Here is a 20,753-nt window from a genome sequence, read left to right on the forward strand (position 1 = left end):
CATCTCGGAAACTGTTTTCATGGCAATTTACTTGGGAATTTAAAGCCTACTAAAATGGCAGAAATTCATGATGACAAAGTAACGGCTCACTGCTGCTACACTTAATTTCCTTTTCATGTTTCATTAGAAATTACTAATAAATGAGTAGACTCTTCCAGATTTGGATTTATTGACGTAGAGTTTTGGCATGTTTTGATGATTTATGGATATATTTACTTCTAGCACGGTAAAACACCTGCAGGTCACACTAACATTTTATGCATTTGTGATTAGTTTTGTGTGTCACAAAATCACTTTCAGCTTTTTTTTAAAGATTAGATTATATTCCCTACAATGTGGAACAGGCCCTTCGGCCCAACAAGTCCACACCTCCCCTTGAAGCATCCCACCCAGACCCATCCCCCTATAACCCACACACCCCTGAACACTACAGGAAATTTAGCATGGCTGATCCACCTAGCCTGAGCATCTTTGGACTGTGGGAGGAAACCGGAGCACCCGGAGGAAGCCCACGCAGACACGGGGAGAATATGCAAACTCCACACAGACGGTCGCCCGAGGTTAGAATCGAGCCCGGGTCCCTGGTGCTGCGAGGCTGCAGTGCTAACCAGAGCCACCGTGCCGTCTAAGCAATGAAGAAAAACACAATATATGCTGCTACGAAGCAGAGGTTGACATCTCTCTAATAACTAAAACTGAAAGCCCCCATAGAAACTCGCCTCACCTTATGATCTATTAAAGTAAATGTGAAAAGTGGTATAACCTGCCTGTTACCTCACAATCTGTTATAAAGGAGAAGTGAAATAAAATGAACTCCTGACAGTCATGTTACAAACAACAAATAACAACTTATTTCTTAAACAAATAACAATTTATATACCTAACTCTAACAGTTAACAAATGAACAGAACTACCAACAGACTGAATAACTTCCCCCCTAACTACTAATTATTCCCAAATGAAACAAAATTCTAATGGCATTGTCGTTCCAATAAATACAAGTCCTACTTATATAAACCAATGTAATAAGGAAAATAATTTAAAACTTCGTCTCTTAAAATTACAGCCAGCTTAAGTCTCCTGGAATTTTCTTTACCTTCTTCGCTGTTCACCAGTCAGGAATGCCTTTCTCTGTTGAATTCCTCTGTCAGGAATGCGGTTCTTTGTCAAATTCTTGTGTCAGGAATATTAGCTAAGAGTGCTGCTGTATCTTTAGTTTAGAAGGTGGTTTTTGGAGAGCTTAGAGAATTCTGATAGAGTCAGTGATTTTTTTTATAGCTGAGAGCTGTTCTCTTGGCAGATGACAGCTGACTCTCACACTGATTTTCAAATGCTCGCTTCTTTTATTCTCTTGATGACCTATTAATTTCTTATAATAGGATTGGCCCTAGGTTGTCAAAACCATCGGTTGGGTTTTCGTATCTAAGGCCTGGTTTAAATTAATTGGTTAAGTTCAAAAACCTGTTGTCTTGGTAAAAATGCTGCATTGCCTGCTAACAGTATAACCTTTTGATACAATGTTTCAATTTCAAGAACTCTACATACCTATTGCTGCCTGCAAACAATTTTTTAACCTCCAAGCTTTAAAAATTATATTTTTAAGGGACTGTGCACTCTTCTCCCTATCATTTTACAAACATCAAATTCTAACATCTTGCCTTCCAATCCACAAATACTCTACCCAACTTCACAATAGTACACTAGCGATAACTTTCACAAAATAGTTTTCCAGATTTGCAAGAGAGGGTCAACTTCCATAGATGCAAAGCATGATGTTTTCTCAAGTGAGATATACACACGTCCTCAACATGACAGACTTTACATGGCTTTTACTGGATACACTAACATGTGTACATTTTACTGAGCAGAACAATGATGCCTGAAACCGACTTTATTTGCATTGTAAAGAGGGCACTCCTGTTAATTATTCATTTTTGCACAGTTTAACGGTGCTTTGAATCCAATTTTATACATTTTGCAACAGACTTTAGCTTAAAATTATTAAATTGGGGGAGGCATTGGGATTCTTTACTAAAGAAGAATTTTAAGAACCCACTGAGTCTTCACATTTACTGACCTGTAAAGCAGATTCTGCACTCTTACTAATTGTATGTCAAATTTAAAGCAACTTCCAGCACTTTATTTTCGAAATACATATGGCTTATTGAATAATTATACCCTTTTTAAAAGAACTGTTATCAGAATTGCAACAAACAGCACAATATTTTAATAGCTATGCTTCATGTCATCAAAACGTTGTATGTGAATGAAAAATATGTTTGACTTGTAGTTTGATTTCATGGTGAATTATTACATGAGCTGACACTTTCTCATGTAATATGGTACGGTACTTTGCCAGTTCAACACTGCAAATAAATTAGTGTCACAGGTCAAGAGCTGAAAGTGTTTCAGTGATTTACATCAATACTGGAATGAATATAATTTAGCATGCCGGAAATGAAAGCTATGTGGAGCACTCACATATTTACTGCAGCATTAGGTGAAAAACGTTGTGAATAAAGTAACAGTTAAGTGCACTGAATTCATGATTCATGCACTGTTTTATCCAATGTGGGAAGTCCCCAGCTTAGTTCTAGTCACATGCTGAATACTGTTAAAGCCAGAAATGTTTGTGTGGTAATTTTTTTTAAACTATATTACTTTTGACATATCAAATAAAAGCTATGAAGTTATATTCATTTCTCAATTAGGCAGTCAATTATTGTGGGCATTTTGATTTTATTTTCTTGAATCATTTGGGGTAATTTATGTTCAAATTGAGAGATGTCACTAAAAGACAATGGAACAGGTTTTGACTTGATTGTGCCGAGTTTTATCATCAAGTCAGTTTGGATGCAGAGTGAAACTACCTACTACCTTACTCTGGTATCTGTCTATGTGATGCTATTTTCCACATCAAAATTAATTTCGAGGCAGCTTTGTATCGTCAGTTACCTCTCACTAATTGGAGTCAGCCTGTCTAACTGATCATAAAGCCTAAGGTGTTAGCAATTTTGGTGCAAAAATACAATGGTAACGCAAGATCAGGAACTCGCCGTTTTTGAAAATTAACATTACAGTAATCCTTCCCCAAGAAGCAACTAGGTAGCACATTCCACGTGGATTCTTTATGGCACTAACTGTAAACTGTTGGGTACTCTATCTACTTTGGGTACTATTCTGTAAAAATAATAAACTTATACGCAGACTTTGGAAAACCCACACTTCTCAATGTCTCAATTCTATTAAATATATTATTTTGTAGAAGATATGAAAATATTTATCAAAATATTACATATTTTGTAAAGTGCAATGTTTTTGTCTAACGAATTGAGATATGCAGGCTTTTGAAAGTGAACTTTTTTTAAAGAAAGGAACAAGTAATTTTCTATCTTGCTTTATTTAATATGTTATCTAAGTTTTTTGTTTTTGCACTTATCAACCTTAGATGTTGCATTAACATTAGTGGGATGGGGAAGAGAATCTGACAAAAACTCAAACTCTTAATATTGAGTACGTACGATCTAATTTTCACAAATTCTTAAAGCGTATTTGCACATTAAAAATTCAAATATAATACGCAGAATTACGTATTAGGCATTCTCCACATGTAATACAAAGGGGAATCAAAATTTAATCTAGCTTCGTGGCTATCTACAAAATAGCTCGTGTCTGCAATGGACTTTTTTTATGTATTAATTCAGAACTTTGCCAAACGTGTTTGGAAAATTATCCCTTTTTGAAGTGGTTTTTAAGTGTGCAAGGGACTTCACTCCCATGTGGAACAAAACAATTGGACTGGTGAATTCATGCAAGACAAAACCAAAGGGAGGGAGAACAATAAAAAAGGAACCATGCTTGGTTCACCTTTGTCCTGACTATATAACTCATCTGCCTGTTGAACTGTGGCACTGGGGAGTGCACTAGTGGCAGCCCATTGTGAACTGAATAAAGGATGCTCATAGTACTCCTCATCAGAATTGTAAGGCTCTTCGTCGTGAACAGAAACAGAAATGGAGGGGGCTAGGAGTTTGCGCTTCTCCTGAGTGGTGGCAGGCTGATAGCTTGAGCACCTTTGGAGAGGTTTTGCCTTAACCTCAATCCCTACATCTACAAATAGACACAGGGGTAATTCGACAAACAGACACATGTTCACAACAAATACATCAGCGAAGTAAGTGTGATGAAACTAGCCATGAAACAAATACTCAAATCCTCATAAAATAAGTAGATCAGTGCTTACCTAGGAAGACAGCACTGTCAAATTATACATTTAAAAATTCAAGGCCATAAAAAGACAAACAAATACTGACCTCAGCAAAGCTCTAATAGTCATCTAATGTGTAAGCCTATGCTACACACATCTGTATGTGAAGAACAGTGGTGAACTACTGACGCCAAATTTGGAAATACTGTGAACTTTGAGGGTAATAATAGACAGAAGCAGGTTGGTGGTATGAACATTTGCATGTAGAGTGAAGTTCAGTGCAAAGAATCATTAAATGAACCACTTTGGTAGAAAGAATGAGAAGTAATACAGTATAAAGAGTACATTTCTAAAAATCATTCAACACATGAGAGAGACCTGGAGTTTTAACTGCACTAACATTTGAAGGTGGCAGGGTAGCAAGACAGTGTTAATAACACACTTGGGACCCTTGGTTATATAAATAAAGGCACGGGGAAGGGTGCAATTCAGGCTTTAAGGTCCCAATAACATCCCAAATTCACACCTGCCAACAAGGAGACTGACTTGGCAACTTTTTTAAAAAACTTTTCTGGAAACATCCAGCAGGATCACTGTCCAATTAAGGTAGTGAGCTTCTGAGAAGTAGGTTCTGCTTAGGCAGCTCAGGGATCACGAGGACACCCCCAACATGGAAGCATCCATGGAGACTAAATAAAAGGTTAACAGTGGGCCAAGCAGGCAGCCTACTCTGGATGATAATAAAATGTGAGGCTGGATGAACACAGCAGGCCAAGCAGCATCTCAGGAGCACAAAAGCTGACGTTTCGGGCCTAGACCCTTCATCAGAGAGGGGGATGGGGAGAGGGAACTGGAATAAATAGGGAGAGAGGGGGAGGCGGACCGAAGATGGAGAGTAAAGAAGATAGGTGGAGAGAGTATAGGTGGGGAGGTAGGGAGGGGATAGGTCAGTCCAGGGAAGACGGACAGGTCAAGGAGGTGAGATGAGGTTAGTAGGTAGATGGGGGTGCGGCTTGGGGTGGGAGGAAGGGATGGGTGAGAGGAAGAACCGGTTAGGGAGGCAGAGACAGGTTGGACTGGTTTTGGGATGCAGTGGGTGGGGGCGAAGAGCTGGGCTGGTTGTGTGGTGCAGTGGGGGGAGGGGACGAACTGGACTGGTTTAGGGATGCAGTAGGGGAAGGGGAGATTTTGAAACTGGTGAAGTCCACATTGATACCATATGGCTGCAGGATTCCCAGGCGGAATATGAGTTGCTGTTCCTGCAACCTTCGGGTGGCATCATTGTGGCACTGCAGGAGGCCCATGACGGACATGTCATCTAGAGAATGGGAGGGAGAGTGGAAATGGTTTGTGACTGGGAGGTGCAGTTGTTTGTTGCGAACTGAGCGGAGGTGTTCTGCAAAGCGGTCTCCAAGCCTCCGCTTGGTTTCCCCAATGTAGAGGAGGCCGCACCGGGTACAGTGGATGCAGTATACCACATTGGCAGATGTGCAGGTGAACCTCTGCTTAATGTGGAATGTCATCTTGGGGCCTGGGATAGGGGTGAGGGAGGAGGTGTGGGGACAAGTGTAGCATTTCCTGCGGTTGCAGGGGAAGGTGCCGGGTGTGGTGGGGTTGGAGGGCAGTGTGGAGCGAACAAGGGAGTCATGGAGAGAGTGGTCACTCCGGAAAGCAGACAGGGGAGGGGATGGAAAAATGTCTTGGGTGGTGGGGTCGGATTGTAAATGGCGGAAGTGTCGGAGGATGATGCGTTGTATCCGGAGGTTGGTAGGGTGGTGTGTGAGAACGAGGGGGATCCTCTTAGGGCGGTTGTGGCGGGGGCGGGGTGTGAGGGATGTGTTGCGGGAAATACGGGAGACGCGGTCAAGGGCGTTCTCGATCACTGTGGGGGGAAAGTTGCGGTCCTTAAAGAACTTGGACATCTGGGATGTGCGGGAGTGGAATGTCTTATCGTGGGAGCAGATGCGGCGGAGGCGGAGGAATTGGGAATAGGGGATGGAATTTTTGCAGGAGGGTGAGTGGGAGGAGGTGTATTCTAGGTAGCTGTGGGAGTCGGTGGGCTTGAAATGGACATCAGTTACAAGCTGGTTGCCTGAGATGGAGACTGAGAGGTCCAGGAAGGTGAGGGATGTGCCGGAGATGGCCCAGGTGAACTGAAGGTTGGGGTGGAAGGTGTTGGTGAAGTGGATGAACTGTTCGAGCTCCCCCAGCCTACTCTGGATGGCTCCTTTGGGCTGTGATGGACTGCATTCCTTGCCAGCAGTGTTCTTTCTCTTAACATGACTCCACCAGCTCAAACTGCCTCCTGCACAGCCACAGGGATATGTCTAATACTGCGTCTAAGAAATGTCTAATCTAAATGACTGCCCAATTCTGTCTGGCCATTTGCCACTCTGAATACGATTTGATGGGTAATACACTCAAGATTTTGACAGTAGTTCCAGGGTGAGAGATTTCAGTTACATGGATAGGTTGGTGGGGCCTATTGTATCACAAGAAAATGAAGCTTGCGAAAAGATTTCACAGTCATGCTCAAAATCATGAGGGCTCGACTCAGGGTGTGTAAAGAGAATTCAGTCCCATTGGCTGAAAGGTCAAGAGGTGGACAACATTGAGGTGAGGCACATGGCGAAAAAATAATGGTGACACAAGGACAATTCTTACAGAGCAAAAGTTTCAGATCGGAAATGTACAGCCTGAAAGTGCAGCAGAATCATATTCATCTGTGATTTACAGAGGGAGCTGGAAATTCTCTGGAGAAAATTTTAGGACGATGGGGGAAGGGCAGGGGTGTGTGAAGAGCTGAGCTGCTCTTTTGGAAAGCCAAAGAATCTGAAAAGCCAACTGGCCAGTAAATAAGCTGTAACTTCTAGACTGTAATGGATACCTTTCCAGCGCATCATTTACTTGTTAACCTCAAATATTTTACTTTCTACTATAATTTTATGTTTCTTCTACAATGTGAAACTTGAACTTGCCTCTATGAATACTAATTGTTTTCAAGTGTTTTGTGTGTTTTGTTACAGAATTCAAAATCCTACTTAGCAGCACACGAGAAGTACAAATTGTCACAGAGGAATCTTCTAATAGTTGAGTTTCTATTTTGAACGGTGAACAAATTTAACAGCATGGGAGTCAAATTCAGAAATCAGAAACAGGTAGTCTGAAACATTGCCCTATAGTTTAACTCTATTTAATTAAAACCCATTCGGTCGAATTGACTTTTTCTAGCAGGAAAACACATCATAAAAGATAACTGCCTAAAATGCAATTTTGGCAAGATTGCAACAGAGCAGGGCGTGCCTCCCATTCTTTCCGTTTCATTTCTTCTCTCTCATTTTAACAGCAGTATGCAGGGGAACCCGAGTCCTGGAGCAGTGCCAGGGGAACAAGTCCTGGAGCTGTGCGAAGTGGAGCAAATAAGACCATAAGAGAAAGGAGTGGAAGTAAGGCCATTCGGCCCATCGAGTCCACTCCGCCATTTAATCATGGCTGATGGGCATTTCAACTCCACTTCCCCGCACTCTCCCCGTAGCCCTTAATTCCTTGTGAGATCAAGAATTTATCAATCACTACCTTGAAGACATTTAATGTCTCAGCCTCCACTGCGCTCCGTGGCAATGAATTCCACAGGCCCACCACTCTCTGGCTGAAGAAATGTCTCCTTATTTCCGTTTTAAATTTACCCCCTCTAATTCTAAGGCTGTGCACACTGGTCCTAGTCTCCCCGCCTACCGGAAACAACTTTCCAGCGTCCACCCTTAGTTGTCAGATTGGAACACATAACTGTGGATCCAACTTTATCTGTCAGAACACACAAGGATCATTCCGCTGCCGGCCAAAAATGCAACATGGAGCTGGACTTCTGCAGCATGCTCTGGGCAACGGTATTGGTAAGAGACAAATAGAGATCCCTTTGGTATTGTACAATTTTGCAGTGGTTTATCAACAAATAGTTTCTCCCTCAACTGAACTTTGACTATTGTGAAATGTCTTTCCCATAAAGATGAGTACTTTGCTAATTTACACTTACGTGAGGAATAAGAGAATGGTCAAAGAAAGGGTAGGGCCGATCAGGGACAGCATAGGGAACTTGTGCGTGGAGTCGGAGGTGGTAGGGGAAGCCCTAAATGAGTTTTTTGCTTCAGTCTTTACGAAAGAAACGAACTTTGTAGTGAATGAAACCTTTGAAGAGCAGGTGTGCATGCTGGAATGGATAGAGATAGAGGAAGCTGATGTGCTGAAAATTTTGTCAAACATTAAGATTGACAAGTCGCCAGGCCCGGATCAGATTTGTCCTCAGCTGCTTTGGGAAGCAAGAAATGCAATTGCTTCGCCACTCGCGAAGATCTTTGCATCCTCGCTCTCCACTGGAGTCATACCCGAGGACTGAGAGAGGGAAATGTAATTCCTCTCTTCAAGAAAGGAAATAGGGAAATCCCAGGCAATTACAGACCAGTAAGTCTCACGTCTGTCGTCTGCAAGGTGTTAGAAAGGATTTTGAGGGATAGGATTTATGACCACCTGGAAGACCTTGGCTTGATTAAATGCAGTCAACACGGCTTTGAGGGGAGCAGGTCATGCCTCACAAACCTTATCGAGTTCTTTGAGGATGTGACTAGAAAAGTTGATGAGGGTCGAGCTGTGGATGTGGTGTATATGGACTTCAGCAAGGCATTTGATAAGGTTTCCCATGGTAGGCTCATTCAGAAGGTCAGGAGGAATGGGATACAGGCAAACTTAGCTGTCTGGATACAGAATTGGCTGGCCAACAGAAGACAGTGAGTGGTAGTAGAAGGAAAATATTCTGCCTGGAAGTCAGTGGTGAGTGGTGTTCCACAGGGCTCTGTCCTTGGGCCTCTACTGTTTGTAATTTTTATTAATGACTTGGATGAGGGGATTGAAGGATGGGTCAGCAAGTTTGCAGATGACATGAAGGTGGGAGGTGTCATTGACAGTATAGAGGGCTGTTGTAGGCTGCAGCAGGACATTGACAGGATGCAGAGATGGGCTGAGAGGTGGCAGATGGAGTTCAACCTGGATAAATGCGAGGTGATGCATTTTGGAAGGTCGAATTTGAAAGCTGAGTACAGGATTAAGGATAGGATTCTTGGCAGTGTGGAGGAACAGAGGGATCTTGGTGTGCAGATACATAGATCCCTTAAAATGGCCACCCAAGTGGACAGGGTTGTTAAGAAAGCATATGGTGTTTTGGCTTTCATTAACAGGGGGATTGAGTTTAAGAGTCGTGAGGTCTTGTTGCAGCTCTAAGTCCAGTTCTGGTTGCCCCATTATAGGAAAGATGTGGATGCTTTGGAGAGGGTTCAGAGGAGGTTTACCAGGATGCTGCCTGGACAGGAGGGCTTATCTTATGAAGAGAGGTTGACTAAGATCGGACATTTTTCATTGGAGAAAAGGAGGAGGAGAGGGGACCTAATTGAGGTATACAAGATAATGAGAGGCATAGATAGAGTTGACAGCCAGAGACTATTTCGCAGGGCCGAAAAGGCTGACACGAGAGGTCATAGTTTTAAGCTGGTTGGAGGAAAGTATAGAGGGGATGTCAGAGGCGGGTTCTTTACACAGAGAGTTGTGAGAGCATGGAATGTGTTGCCAGCAGTTGTGGAAGCAAGGTCATTGGGGACATTTAAGAGACTGCTGGACATGCATACGGTCACAGAAATTTGAGGGTGCATACATGAGGATCAATGGTCGGCACAACATCGTGGGCTGAAGGGCCTGTTCTGTGCTGTACTGTTCTATGTTCTATCGCCCCTCAACCTTCTAAACTCTAATGAATACAATCCCAGGATCCTCAGCCGTTCAACGTATGTTAAACCTAACATTCCAGGGATCATCCGTGTGAATCTCCGCTGGACACGCTCCAGCACCAGTATGTCCTTCCTGAGGTGAGGGGCCCAAAATTGGACACAGTATTCTAAATCGGGCCTAACTAGAGCTTTATAAAGTCTCAGAAGCACATCGCTGCTTTTATATTCCAACCCTCTCGAGATAAATGACAACATTACATTCGCTTTCTTAATCAGGAGCTCTACCTGAAAGTTAACTTTTAGAGAATCCTGGGCCAACACTTCCAGATCCCTTTCTACTTCTGCTTTATGAATTTTCTCACTGTTTAGAAAATAGTCCATGCCTGTATTCTTTTTTTCCAAAGTGTAAGACCTCGTGTTTGCTCACGTTGAATTTCATCAGGCATTTCCTGGACCACTCTCCTAAACTGTCTAAATCTTTCTGCAGTTTCCCCACCTCCTCAGTACTACCTGCCTGTCCACCCATCTTCGTATCATCAGCAAACTTTGCCAGAATGCCCCCAGTCCCTTCAACCAGATCATTAATATATAAAGTGCACAGCTGCGGCCCCAACACTGAACCCTGCGGGACACCACTCATCACCGGCTGCCATTCCGAAAAAGAGCCTTTTATCCCATCTCTCTGCCTTCTGCCAGACAGCCAATCCTCAATCCAAGCCAGTAGCTCACCTCGAACACCATGGGCCCTCACCTTACTCAGCAGCCTCCTGTGAGGCACCTTATCAAAGGCCTTTTGGAAGTCTAGATATCCTGGAACAATGCAACTTACTTTGGTGCAGCTGAGTACCAGTGCAGAACGGACTGGGCTCTTGGAACAGAATGGGACAGTTGTTGGACTCAGGCATGGCACAGTTGGTCAGATCATGTACTGAGCTGCTGCTCTTTGAAATTCTTTACCAGACTATCCCGTCAATCCGTTAGCTATGTTACGCTTATCTTAATTTTAATTTATTTTTTAGACACTAAGTAATGTTGCTCCTTTTCTTCTTATTGTTCTTTTGTTTCTAAGATTTGTACCTAGGTAATGGTACCTAAAATGGTGCCATTAAAGGCAACCACTGTAAAAATGTTTCACTGTACTCTTGTACAGTGACAATAAAGGATATTCTATTCTAAGATGCAAAGGAAACAAAACAAAACAACAAAAGGATTTAAAAGAGCTTGCATAGTCTTTCATTCCCTGACAAAAGAACAAAACCTGCAGCTAGCCCTTTTCACACTTGAACTTAACAAAATTAAATGAATCCCCAAATTTATCTTAGAAGGTGATAACTGCATGTTATGTTGATACATTACTCTCAATACAAAAGGAAGTATTCCAAATCACACCCGATTTTAAAAAAAACACAGTATTTTCTCAAGGAAGCTTTGAACTGAAGTGGTTGCACTGTTCTGTTATTGTTTTGCCTTGCACATCCCAGATATTATTGTAATTCAATTACCGCATGGCTAGTTTCATCCACTAATGTAGGTCAAATGCCAACATGTTAATCCTCGCAAACCATCCAAATGTTTCAATGAAAACATGGAAACATTGAAAAATTCAGTGGTTAGAACAAAAAACACATTTTATTTTAAAATTGGATTAGAACTGCTTCTAATCAACAATTTATTCACACTTATGCATAAAAACAAAAATATTTTTCGACAGTCAAAAAGAATTTTTTTTTTGATTTCAGTGCTCAGAGGCATGACCACACTATTCTCTTACCTTTCTCTGCTGGTCCAAAGTGCTCGGATGCTGGAGAAGGTGGTGGGGATGGTGGTAAGTTGGCAGAGTCTTCTACTGCTTAATTAAAAAGAACAAAATGAGAAACAGATGCTTTAGTAGGGAACCAATAATAATTTGAACATCGCTATATAACTTTTCAATCCATGTGATAAAAACTCTTTATAAAGTAAACAGATTTTTATCAGAGCCAGCATAAAACAAGATAGAAAAGTGAAGTTGAAAGGCTGTATCACAAAGTTGAATCTTGTTTTTTGTTGTCATTTGTGGGACACGAACACCGCTAGCTGGCCCGCTTTTACTGCCCGTCCCTAGTTACCCTTGAGAAAGTGGTAGAGAGCTGCCTTCTTGAACCGCTTCTGTCCACCTTGTTGCTGATAGTAAAGTCCCACCAGTGGCAAGGAAAGCAGGGTGAGATCCCACTTTAGCTCTTTGCTGGATGCTTCAATAAACTTTTACCAGAACTGGGGCTCAGTTAAAGATAACAGCCACCCTAGATGGTCAGCAGCACTCTAGCTAGTTGCAACTGGGCTGGAGCATCTCAGTGGCAGGGCATCCTGAGTGACAGGTCAGTGTGGTTGGGTGAAGGTCAGTACCTTGAGGAACCCATTGGATCTTTCCTGGGTCTCCTCATGAGGTGGTGGATAGTGGCCCTCAATTGAACAGTGAATTGAGCATTCAAGTAGCTCAGGTGACTGCGCAGTGGTCAGGTGAATCACTAGATTCCCCATCATTGGGAATACAACTTAGCAGTGGCAAGACATTGGGCTTCCCTACTGAAGCCTCCTTCTACCTTTCAATCAGCGAACAGGGAAAGTTCTGCTCTAATGTGCTGACAAATGGTCATCAATCCAAGATACGAAATTTGTTTTGGTCTCCACACATGCATTTCCAGCATTTCCTGATTTTATGAAGAGAGGTGGTAAGGAACGACATTGACCAATATGTTTGCCAGCAGGCAAGGGAATAACATTGGCGACCTGGATGTTATGCTCCTGCTTAATACTGTAATATTTGTTTGTTTCCTTCTGATGTCTCAAGTTGGGAATACCTCAACAGGAAACCAATGGACATGATTCCAGGCATATCTGGCTAGAAGCGTGGGGTTTTGGGGGGGGGGGTGGGGGGGCGGGGGAGAGAAGGGGGTGGTGGGGTAGCAGGGCTGGGTGCAAAATTATTTTATCTGGAACAGTCCTATCCTGTAAACAAACTGAGTAGTATAATGGCTGTACTGATAACTGAAAATGGTTACATGATCATGGTTCTATCTCCCACATAATTATGCTGGTGTTTAATCAGGAACTTAAATGATGGCACGTTTATCTAATTGTCCTGATTATAAAATATACTCAAAAGTCATGTAATTGTTTAAAATCACCTCGGGGTGGTTAGCAAAGAAAGCAGTTACACAAATACACATTAAATAATTCAAATGTATAGTTTAATTAATGCATATGTTTTATGTTTAAATCTCCCTAGGGAGGATTTTTCTTTCCCCTCCGAGCACAGTGAGTCCATGGAATTCTTTACCACAGAAACCTGTAGAAGCTGAATAGTTAAGTATATTCAAAGCTGAGATGGATAGATTTTTTAATCAGTTAAGGGAAAGAAGGGTTATGGGGAAAAAGGCTGTAAAGTAGAATTTGGATTATCAGACTAATCATGATCTCATTGAATGTTAGAACTGACTTGACAGTTTGAATGGCCTACTTCTAATCCAACATCTTACGGTCTTCATAAATACATAATACATTACAAAATAATCCTTATATTTCAGTTATGATAGACATGAATTTTTGGGAAGAGACAAAATGACAGTGACAACACATTACTTTCCCCAGTACACCAGTAGAAGACAAATTATCTACTAGAAAAGAAGAGCTAATGAGAGTGAGGAGCCCAAGATAATTAACACCAGAAAAAAAGCATAGATATTGAAGAGACTAAAACTTAACAAATCTCAAGACTTAGAGTTGTTTAAGGTGCAGAAGGTGGCCATTCAGCCCATGCTATTCCCAGCAGATCAAAACAGCCAAGTCCACTGCCCTACTCAATTCCTGTAGCCCTGCAAATTTATTCAAATCAAGTGCTTATCTGTGCACTTTTGTCTTTCAGTTCCTTTTCTCAGGTTTTCTGTATCTATCTCTTCGAATTTGTCTTAACTTTGACATCAGTGGAAGTCCCTCAATTCATGGGTGATATCAACTCAGGACAGAGAACTCTTGTCATGGGTATACATTTGGCTAAACAGGCCAATTCCTGACCTCCTGATCTTTGGGCACATGTGCTGTGCAGCCCACGAGGTGTGGGAGCCAAAATGCAGGATTCGTTTTCTTTGCTTTTCTTCTCTGTCACTGCTCTGCCTCATCATTAGGATATTGTCAATCAAACCATGGTTAACTAGACAGATTAAAAATAGCATCAAAACTAAAAGAAAAAACACAATTACTCAGGCACAGGTTCCAGCTCTGAGATCTGAGCAGAATATAAAAAGAAAACAAAGAACGACTAATAATTAATGTGGGGATAAAGTTAGAGAACAAGATAAAGGGAGCCGGCAATATGAAAACAGTTTCCATAAATAAAGAAAAAAGAAGTGATTCTGGAGAACTAATAGTGGGAAATCAGGAGATGACAAATGAATTAAATAATATGTTGTACAAGTCTTCTCTTTCGACAAAACAACTAACATCCCATAAGTAGTGATAAATCAAGTAATGGAGGAGGAGGCTAAGCTCATATAAATTACAGCCACCAGAGAAATGGTGCTGAATGAATATCTGGAGCCACAGACTAGTATGTGCCAAGTTCTTATGGACTTCATCCTAGAGCCTAGAGGAAGTGTCCATAGTTCATTGATGTAATGATTTCCATTTTCCAAAACTGTTGATTTAGAGATGGTCTCTTTCCATTGGAAGGGAATGTAACTGCTTTCATCCAAAATGACGAGATGACAGACAGTGGGAAATTTCAAGCAAGGTAGCTTAACATCTGCCAAAAAGAAAATGTTAAAAACTATTGTAGTGATAGCAAGTCACTTGAATCTGTTCAATGGGGAGATTTGGATGGATAAATCCAAAGGCCAAAGATGTGCAAGTTAGGTGGACTGGCCATGCTAAATTACCCATAATGATCAGGAATGTGTAGGTTAAGTCCGTGAGCCATAGGAAACGCAGGGTTCAAAAGGGGTAGGGGAATGGATCTGGGTGGGATGTTCTGCGGAGGGTTGGTGGGGACTTTTTGGGCCAAATAGCCTGTTTTCATGCTGTGGGGATTCTAATCTATTCTCATATTTCACGACTCTATTGGAGGCCTTTGAGGAAGTAATGTGCTGTGGATAAAGGGGAACGGATGAAGATACTGTAATTGGATTTCCGGAAGGCATCTGACAAAATTGCAACTTCAAATGTTATTACAGAAAGTAAAAATGAATGGTGTAGAGGTAGTGTCTTGGGGTAGATGGAAGATTATCTAACAGGAAGCATAGAGTAGACATATATGGCTCTTTTTCAGGTGAGCAAGTTGTAACAAGTGGTATGCCACAGAGACCAGTGTTGGTACTTCACTATCTATAATTTATCCAAATGGATTCAGATGAAGCTGCAGTTGCCAGGTTTGCTAATTACTTAAATATATTTAGGAAAGTAAGTCTGAAGTTAGCCTGAGGAGATGTCCAGGGATACACAGCAGTTCAATGACTGAACAAAAACATGGAAAATGCAGAATGGGGAAAAAGAATGAAATTGTCCATTTTGGCAAGGATAAGAAAGCATCGTCTAAGTGGAGAGAGATTGCAGAACTGTGGTTCAGTGGGTTCTGGGTATCCTCATGCATTAACTGCAGGCACAGTAAATAATTGGGAAAGCTAATAAAACTAACATTTATCATAATAGGAACTGAACAGAAAAGTAGGCAGGCTATGCTTAAGTTAAACAGGGCACTGGCGAGATGGTCTATTTTTGCTCTTTGTTCATATGTAATGAATGACATAACGGTTACCAGTCTTCATAATTCACAGAAAGCTTTTCCTAGTCATTAATTTCAATGTTATAGTGTTTCAAGGAGAACTTCAGCATGTCTTTGGAACCTTTCCTCTGCCTGTTCCTGAAATAATGGCCATTTTAAGAAATACAGAACAGGACATCCAGGTAACAGCATCAAGTTCATTGAATTTGATTTTTTAAGCAAGTTGTCTGATTGATTGTGACACTGGCTTCATGAAGGATGCACACATTTGTTCAATAGCACTCCCACATTGAATCCGAAGCATGTAGAAAAGTATTGCTGAAAAAATTAGTCTAGCTCTTTTACGAGTTGCTAATACACCATCCTGGTGTTGCTGCGATACAGGAGTGTAGTGACAGCAACTGCAACTGACTCCAGGTCTTTCTATGACAAATACTGATTCTGTAGTTTGAAGTGGTGTTGGCATAGCTGATCAACACCATCGGCAGCTACCAAGAAAAGTGTTCGACATATACTAGAGTTTGCCTTTCAACATTAAAGGACGTCAAATGTTTTTTCCTGACCAGGAGTAGGTGGACATGAGTACTGATTTGACACCATTCAAGGACAAGCCAAATTTGTCGTATGCAAAATTGAAGAGATTGAGAGTGGTCCTCATGTTGGGTTCAGTAACTAATGGCATTGCAGTACATTGCAGATTGTTAACTTGGACAAATTAGCTTTGGCATGAAAACAAGCAAGGTCAAAATGATTTCCATCTAGACAGTTTTTGAACTGACAGCACAGTCATAGAGATACACAGAACAGAAAAGGAACCTTCGGTTCATGTCGGCCAGCTATCCTATACAAATCTAGCCCCATTTGGCCCGTATCACTCTAAACCCCTCCTACTTATGTACTCATCCAGATGGCTTTTAAATGCTGTTATTGGACTAGCCTCCACCACCTCTTCTGGCAGCTCATTCCATACACACACCACCCTCTGCATGATAAAAACTGTCCCTTATATCCCTTTTAAATCTTTTCCCCCTCTCACCTTAAATCTTTGCCCTCCAATTTTGGATTCCCCCACCCTGGTGAAAAGATCTTGGCTGTTTACCCTAACTATGCTATTCATTATTTTATAAACCTCAATCAGGTCACCCCTCAGCCTCCAACGCTCCAGGGAAAATAGCCCCAGTCTATTCAGCCTCTCCCTTTAGCTCAAAACCTGGCTATGCCCTTTTTGAACCCTTCCCAGTTTCAAAACATCCTTCCTATAGCAGGGAGGCCAGAATTGCACACAATATTCCAATAGCAGCTTAGCCAAAGTCTTGTACAGCCACAATATGACCTCCCAAATTGGATACTCAATGCACGGGTCAATAAAAGAAAGCACACCAAACACCTTCTTCACTACCTATCCACCTGTGACTCCACTTTCAAGGGACTATGAACCTGCACTCCAAGGTCTCTTTGTTCAGTAACACTTCCCAGGGCCTTACCATTAACGTCATGCCCTGATGTGCCTTTCTAAAATGCAGCCCCTCACATTTATCTAAATTAAACTCCATCTGCCACTCCTCAGCCCATTGGTGCACCTGATCAAGGTCCTGTTATACACCGAGATAATCTCAAACAAACTTGTATACCTTTAACAAACCTCCCCACAATCTATTCTGTGCTAAGGCAGACAATCCCAGCCTTTTCTAATGTAATCACCATATTCCAGAACAGAACTATTGTGGAAAATATCCTCTATACCGTCTCAATGATATTCACATCCTTCTTGTAGTGATCAAAACTGGACACAAAACTTCACCTGAGGTCTAATCAGTGCATTATAAAGTTAAGCATAACTTCTCTGCTTCTGTATTCAATGTTTTTAGGCATGAAGCTTGAAAACAGACAAGTTTTGTGAAGCTCTCGCACAGTAGATCCTATCACCTTCCAAAGTCAATATGTCCATCCAGGTTCCTCTCCTTGTGCACACTTTAGAAGTATATTGTTTACTCAGTATTATCTCTGCTTATCCCTTCTGTCAAAAAGCATTTCTTCGCGCTTCTCCTAGTTGAATTTCCTGTTACTTGTCTACCCATTCTGATATTCTGTACCCTGTTGCAGGCAATTCACGCCATGCTCATTGTTGTCTACTTCATTAAATTTAGTATTATTTGCAAAGATTAAAATTTTCCTCATTATTCAAAGATCCAAGTCATTCAATACTGCAAAAAGGAAGCAGTGGCCTTAGCACTAACCTTTGGGGAGCTCAATTAGCAATCTTCAGTTTGAAAAATGAACACCTACCACAACTCTGAAATTTTTTGAAGAAGGGTCCCGAACTGAAATGTTGGCTTTCCTGCTCCTCAGATGCTGCTTGGCCTGCTGTGTTCATCCAGCTTCACACCGTTTTATCTACCACAACTTGCTGTATTGTCATGAAGATTTTTTTTAATCCAATAGCCAGTTGGCCCTCTTATTTCATGAGACTCAATTTGGTTATGCAGCCTTTTCTTCCTGCTTTACTGTTTTATACTTATGTTAGGCCTTCCTCAAATCCATACAGACAACAAATCGCCACAATCTCTTCTTCAACTTGCTGTTACTGCAACACTAAAATCATTCAGATTGGACAGGCATGACCAGCTTTTCCCAAATCCATGCTGCTTCTCCTGTATCAACTCAAAACCTCGCCAAGAACCTGTTCATAATTTTCCTCTCCAAAATCATTCCCACCACACATTTCATTACACAGCCTGAAACAGAAGTAAACTGAAGAGAGTGCAACACTATACTGATTCATTGTTATGCACTGCTCATCGTGTCATTCTACTTTACCTCATTTCTTTAAAAAAAAACGATTTTAATGTTTCTTCTAACAGATCAGGATATCAATGCTTTCATGAAGATTTCCTTGAAACTTGTGGCTGTTATTTTGGTTTGTGGGTTGACTCTTCTTACCAATTTACCACCTGTAAACTCTTAGGACTACGTCAACTTGCTTAAACCTGGAGGAACCATAGCCCTGCATTCCACACCTATAACATTGCTCAGAGTCAACAAACGGCCGCCAAACCAATACTGAAGTGGCTGCAACTCAGAGCTAAATGAAGCATTGTGAAATAGAGAGATGTAAAAGGACGGCAATATTTGCCACTTCCAGCCACTATTCTCCAGTAATACAAGGTTAGTGAGAAATGAGATTGACGATATGCATATTTGTGGAAGATTTTTGTTAAGAATTCAAGGATATGAATATGCTCTGTTTCAGTGAAACCTGGCCAAGTTCAGACATTGCAGACAGACTTATTTGTGTTGATAGATTTGATCTATTATGCCAAGCTAAGTCTACTATTGCAAAAAAACAAATACTGGGGGGCGTTGGTCTCTCTGCACATATGCAAACAAATGATGGTACTGAAATTTCCACATTAAGGACCATTTTTGCTCAATTTCTCAAACCTATATTCCCAATTTTTCTATGTATAAAACTAAGACTGATATGTGCAATACTTGTAGGCTGGAACTGAAATTCAATATGACAACTGCGATACCGAAATAATTAGCATACTAATGGATTTAATTGGATTGCAGTGTCCTAATATTTCATAATTTTAAAATACATTTACAACAATATTCATTCCCCACTTTCTGCATTTTCCATTTTCTTTCCACCTTTCTGTTTCTTCATCTCTCATAACTGCTTTCTCCCTGTTCACTTTTTCACTATTGCCTCATCCTCACAGACATATTTATGATGTTACATTGTCTAGGCAGTTGATTTTGAAAGGACTGCAGGCTTTCAATAGTTTAACTGAGAAAATCCTTTTATGGAATAACGAAATTGCTGAACAAAGGGTATATACAATAACATGCTGTGCACAATTGTAAGTATATCAGCTTTCTCAAATCTTCCTTTAAAACCCTATCTATCTCCAGCACTCTTTACTACTTCCTTGTTTCTCATATAGTTGTCGATTTTATGCAACGTGATTGTTTTTCTTGGGAGTGACATTACTTTCTGAATTTTGGTAAGGATATTATGGTAAGTGGTGTAGTAACATATGGAAAATGGGCTTCAATGCTAGGGGTCTTGTGGATTTTTATCCTGTACCTGTTCATTTTATTTTTTAAAAAATTTTTTTCTTGCCTCTGATTGCAGAGGATGATATCATGGATGGTAGGAGAATCGATTCGTTTAATGGGTCCTGTATTTACTACAGTTCAGAAGGATGAGTGGCGGGTCTGGTTTAAATGCAAGATTCTAAGTGAGCTGGAGAGACCAGATGCATGGAGGATGTTTTCTGCGGTTGAGGAGCCTGGAACCAGGGTGACAGTTTCAGGACACGGGATGGGCCGTTTAAGACGGAGACGAGGAAGCTTCAGTCAGAGGGTGGTCAATGGCGGAATTATCTAATAGAGAAGTTGGTGCAGGCCACGTCATTGAATAGATTGAAGAAAGTGATGTTGTTTAAGATTGTATAGACTTGAGGTGGTATGGCATTGAGACAGCCATGATCATATTGAATGGTGGTGCAGGCTTGAACTACCAAATGGCCTATACCTGGTCATAGCTTCTATACTTTACATTAAACACAGTGAAATAGTTTTAAACATATTTGATCAGAGGCAGATTTTTGTGTTGTGATTTTGCTCCTTCATTATTAACTGTTCATTTTTGTGGATTTTACATGAATAATCAAAGTACTTAGAATCCCTACAGCGTGGAAGGAGGCCATTTGGCCCATCAAGTCTAAACTGACCCTCAGAGCAGCATCCCACCCAGACATCCCCATCCCTGTAAATCCACATTTACCATGTATAATCCATCTAGCCTACACACTTCTGGTGTCTGAATTAGTACACCCAATCCATCTAACTTGTACATCTTTAGACTGTGAGGGTGGGGTGGGGGGGGGGGGGGGTGGGGAAACAAGAGCACTCAGAGGAAACCCACGCAGACACAGGGAGAACACGCAATCTCCACACAGACAATCGCCCAAGGCTGGAATTGAACGTGGGCCTTGGTGCTGTGAGGTAG

General features: G+C 41.4%; 1 protein-coding gene across 30 annotated transcripts in view; it reads right to left on the reverse strand.

Moving 5' to 3' along the window:
- The window catches only part of LOC125454137 (microtubule-associated protein 2-like), a 245,952-nt gene that overhangs the window by 46,616 nt on the left and 178,583 nt on the right, over positions 1 to 20,753 (reverse strand). For 14 of the 30 annotated variants that reach the window (XM_048534559.2, XM_048534568.2, XM_048534565.2 and 11 more), the window contains 2 exons: positions 11,750 to 11,827; positions 3,868 to 4,110 (listed from right to left, as the gene is read on the reverse strand). In XM_048534559.2, the coding sequence (XP_048390516.2) occupies positions 3,868 to 4,110; positions 11,750 to 11,827 (321 nt within the window). The remainder of the gene's footprint in view (positions 1 to 3,867; positions 4,111 to 11,749; positions 11,828 to 20,753) is intronic. The other 16 variants (XM_048534589.2, XM_048534586.2, XM_048534580.2 and 13 more) reach the window with 3 other exon arrangements.

The sequence above is a fragment of the Stegostoma tigrinum genome, chromosome 7 (genome assembly GCF_030684315.1).
Source record: "Stegostoma tigrinum isolate sSteTig4 chromosome 7, sSteTig4.hap1, whole genome shotgun sequence".
In the NCBI taxonomy this organism is placed as follows: domain Eukaryota; kingdom Metazoa; phylum Chordata; class Chondrichthyes; order Orectolobiformes; family Stegostomatidae; genus Stegostoma; species Stegostoma tigrinum.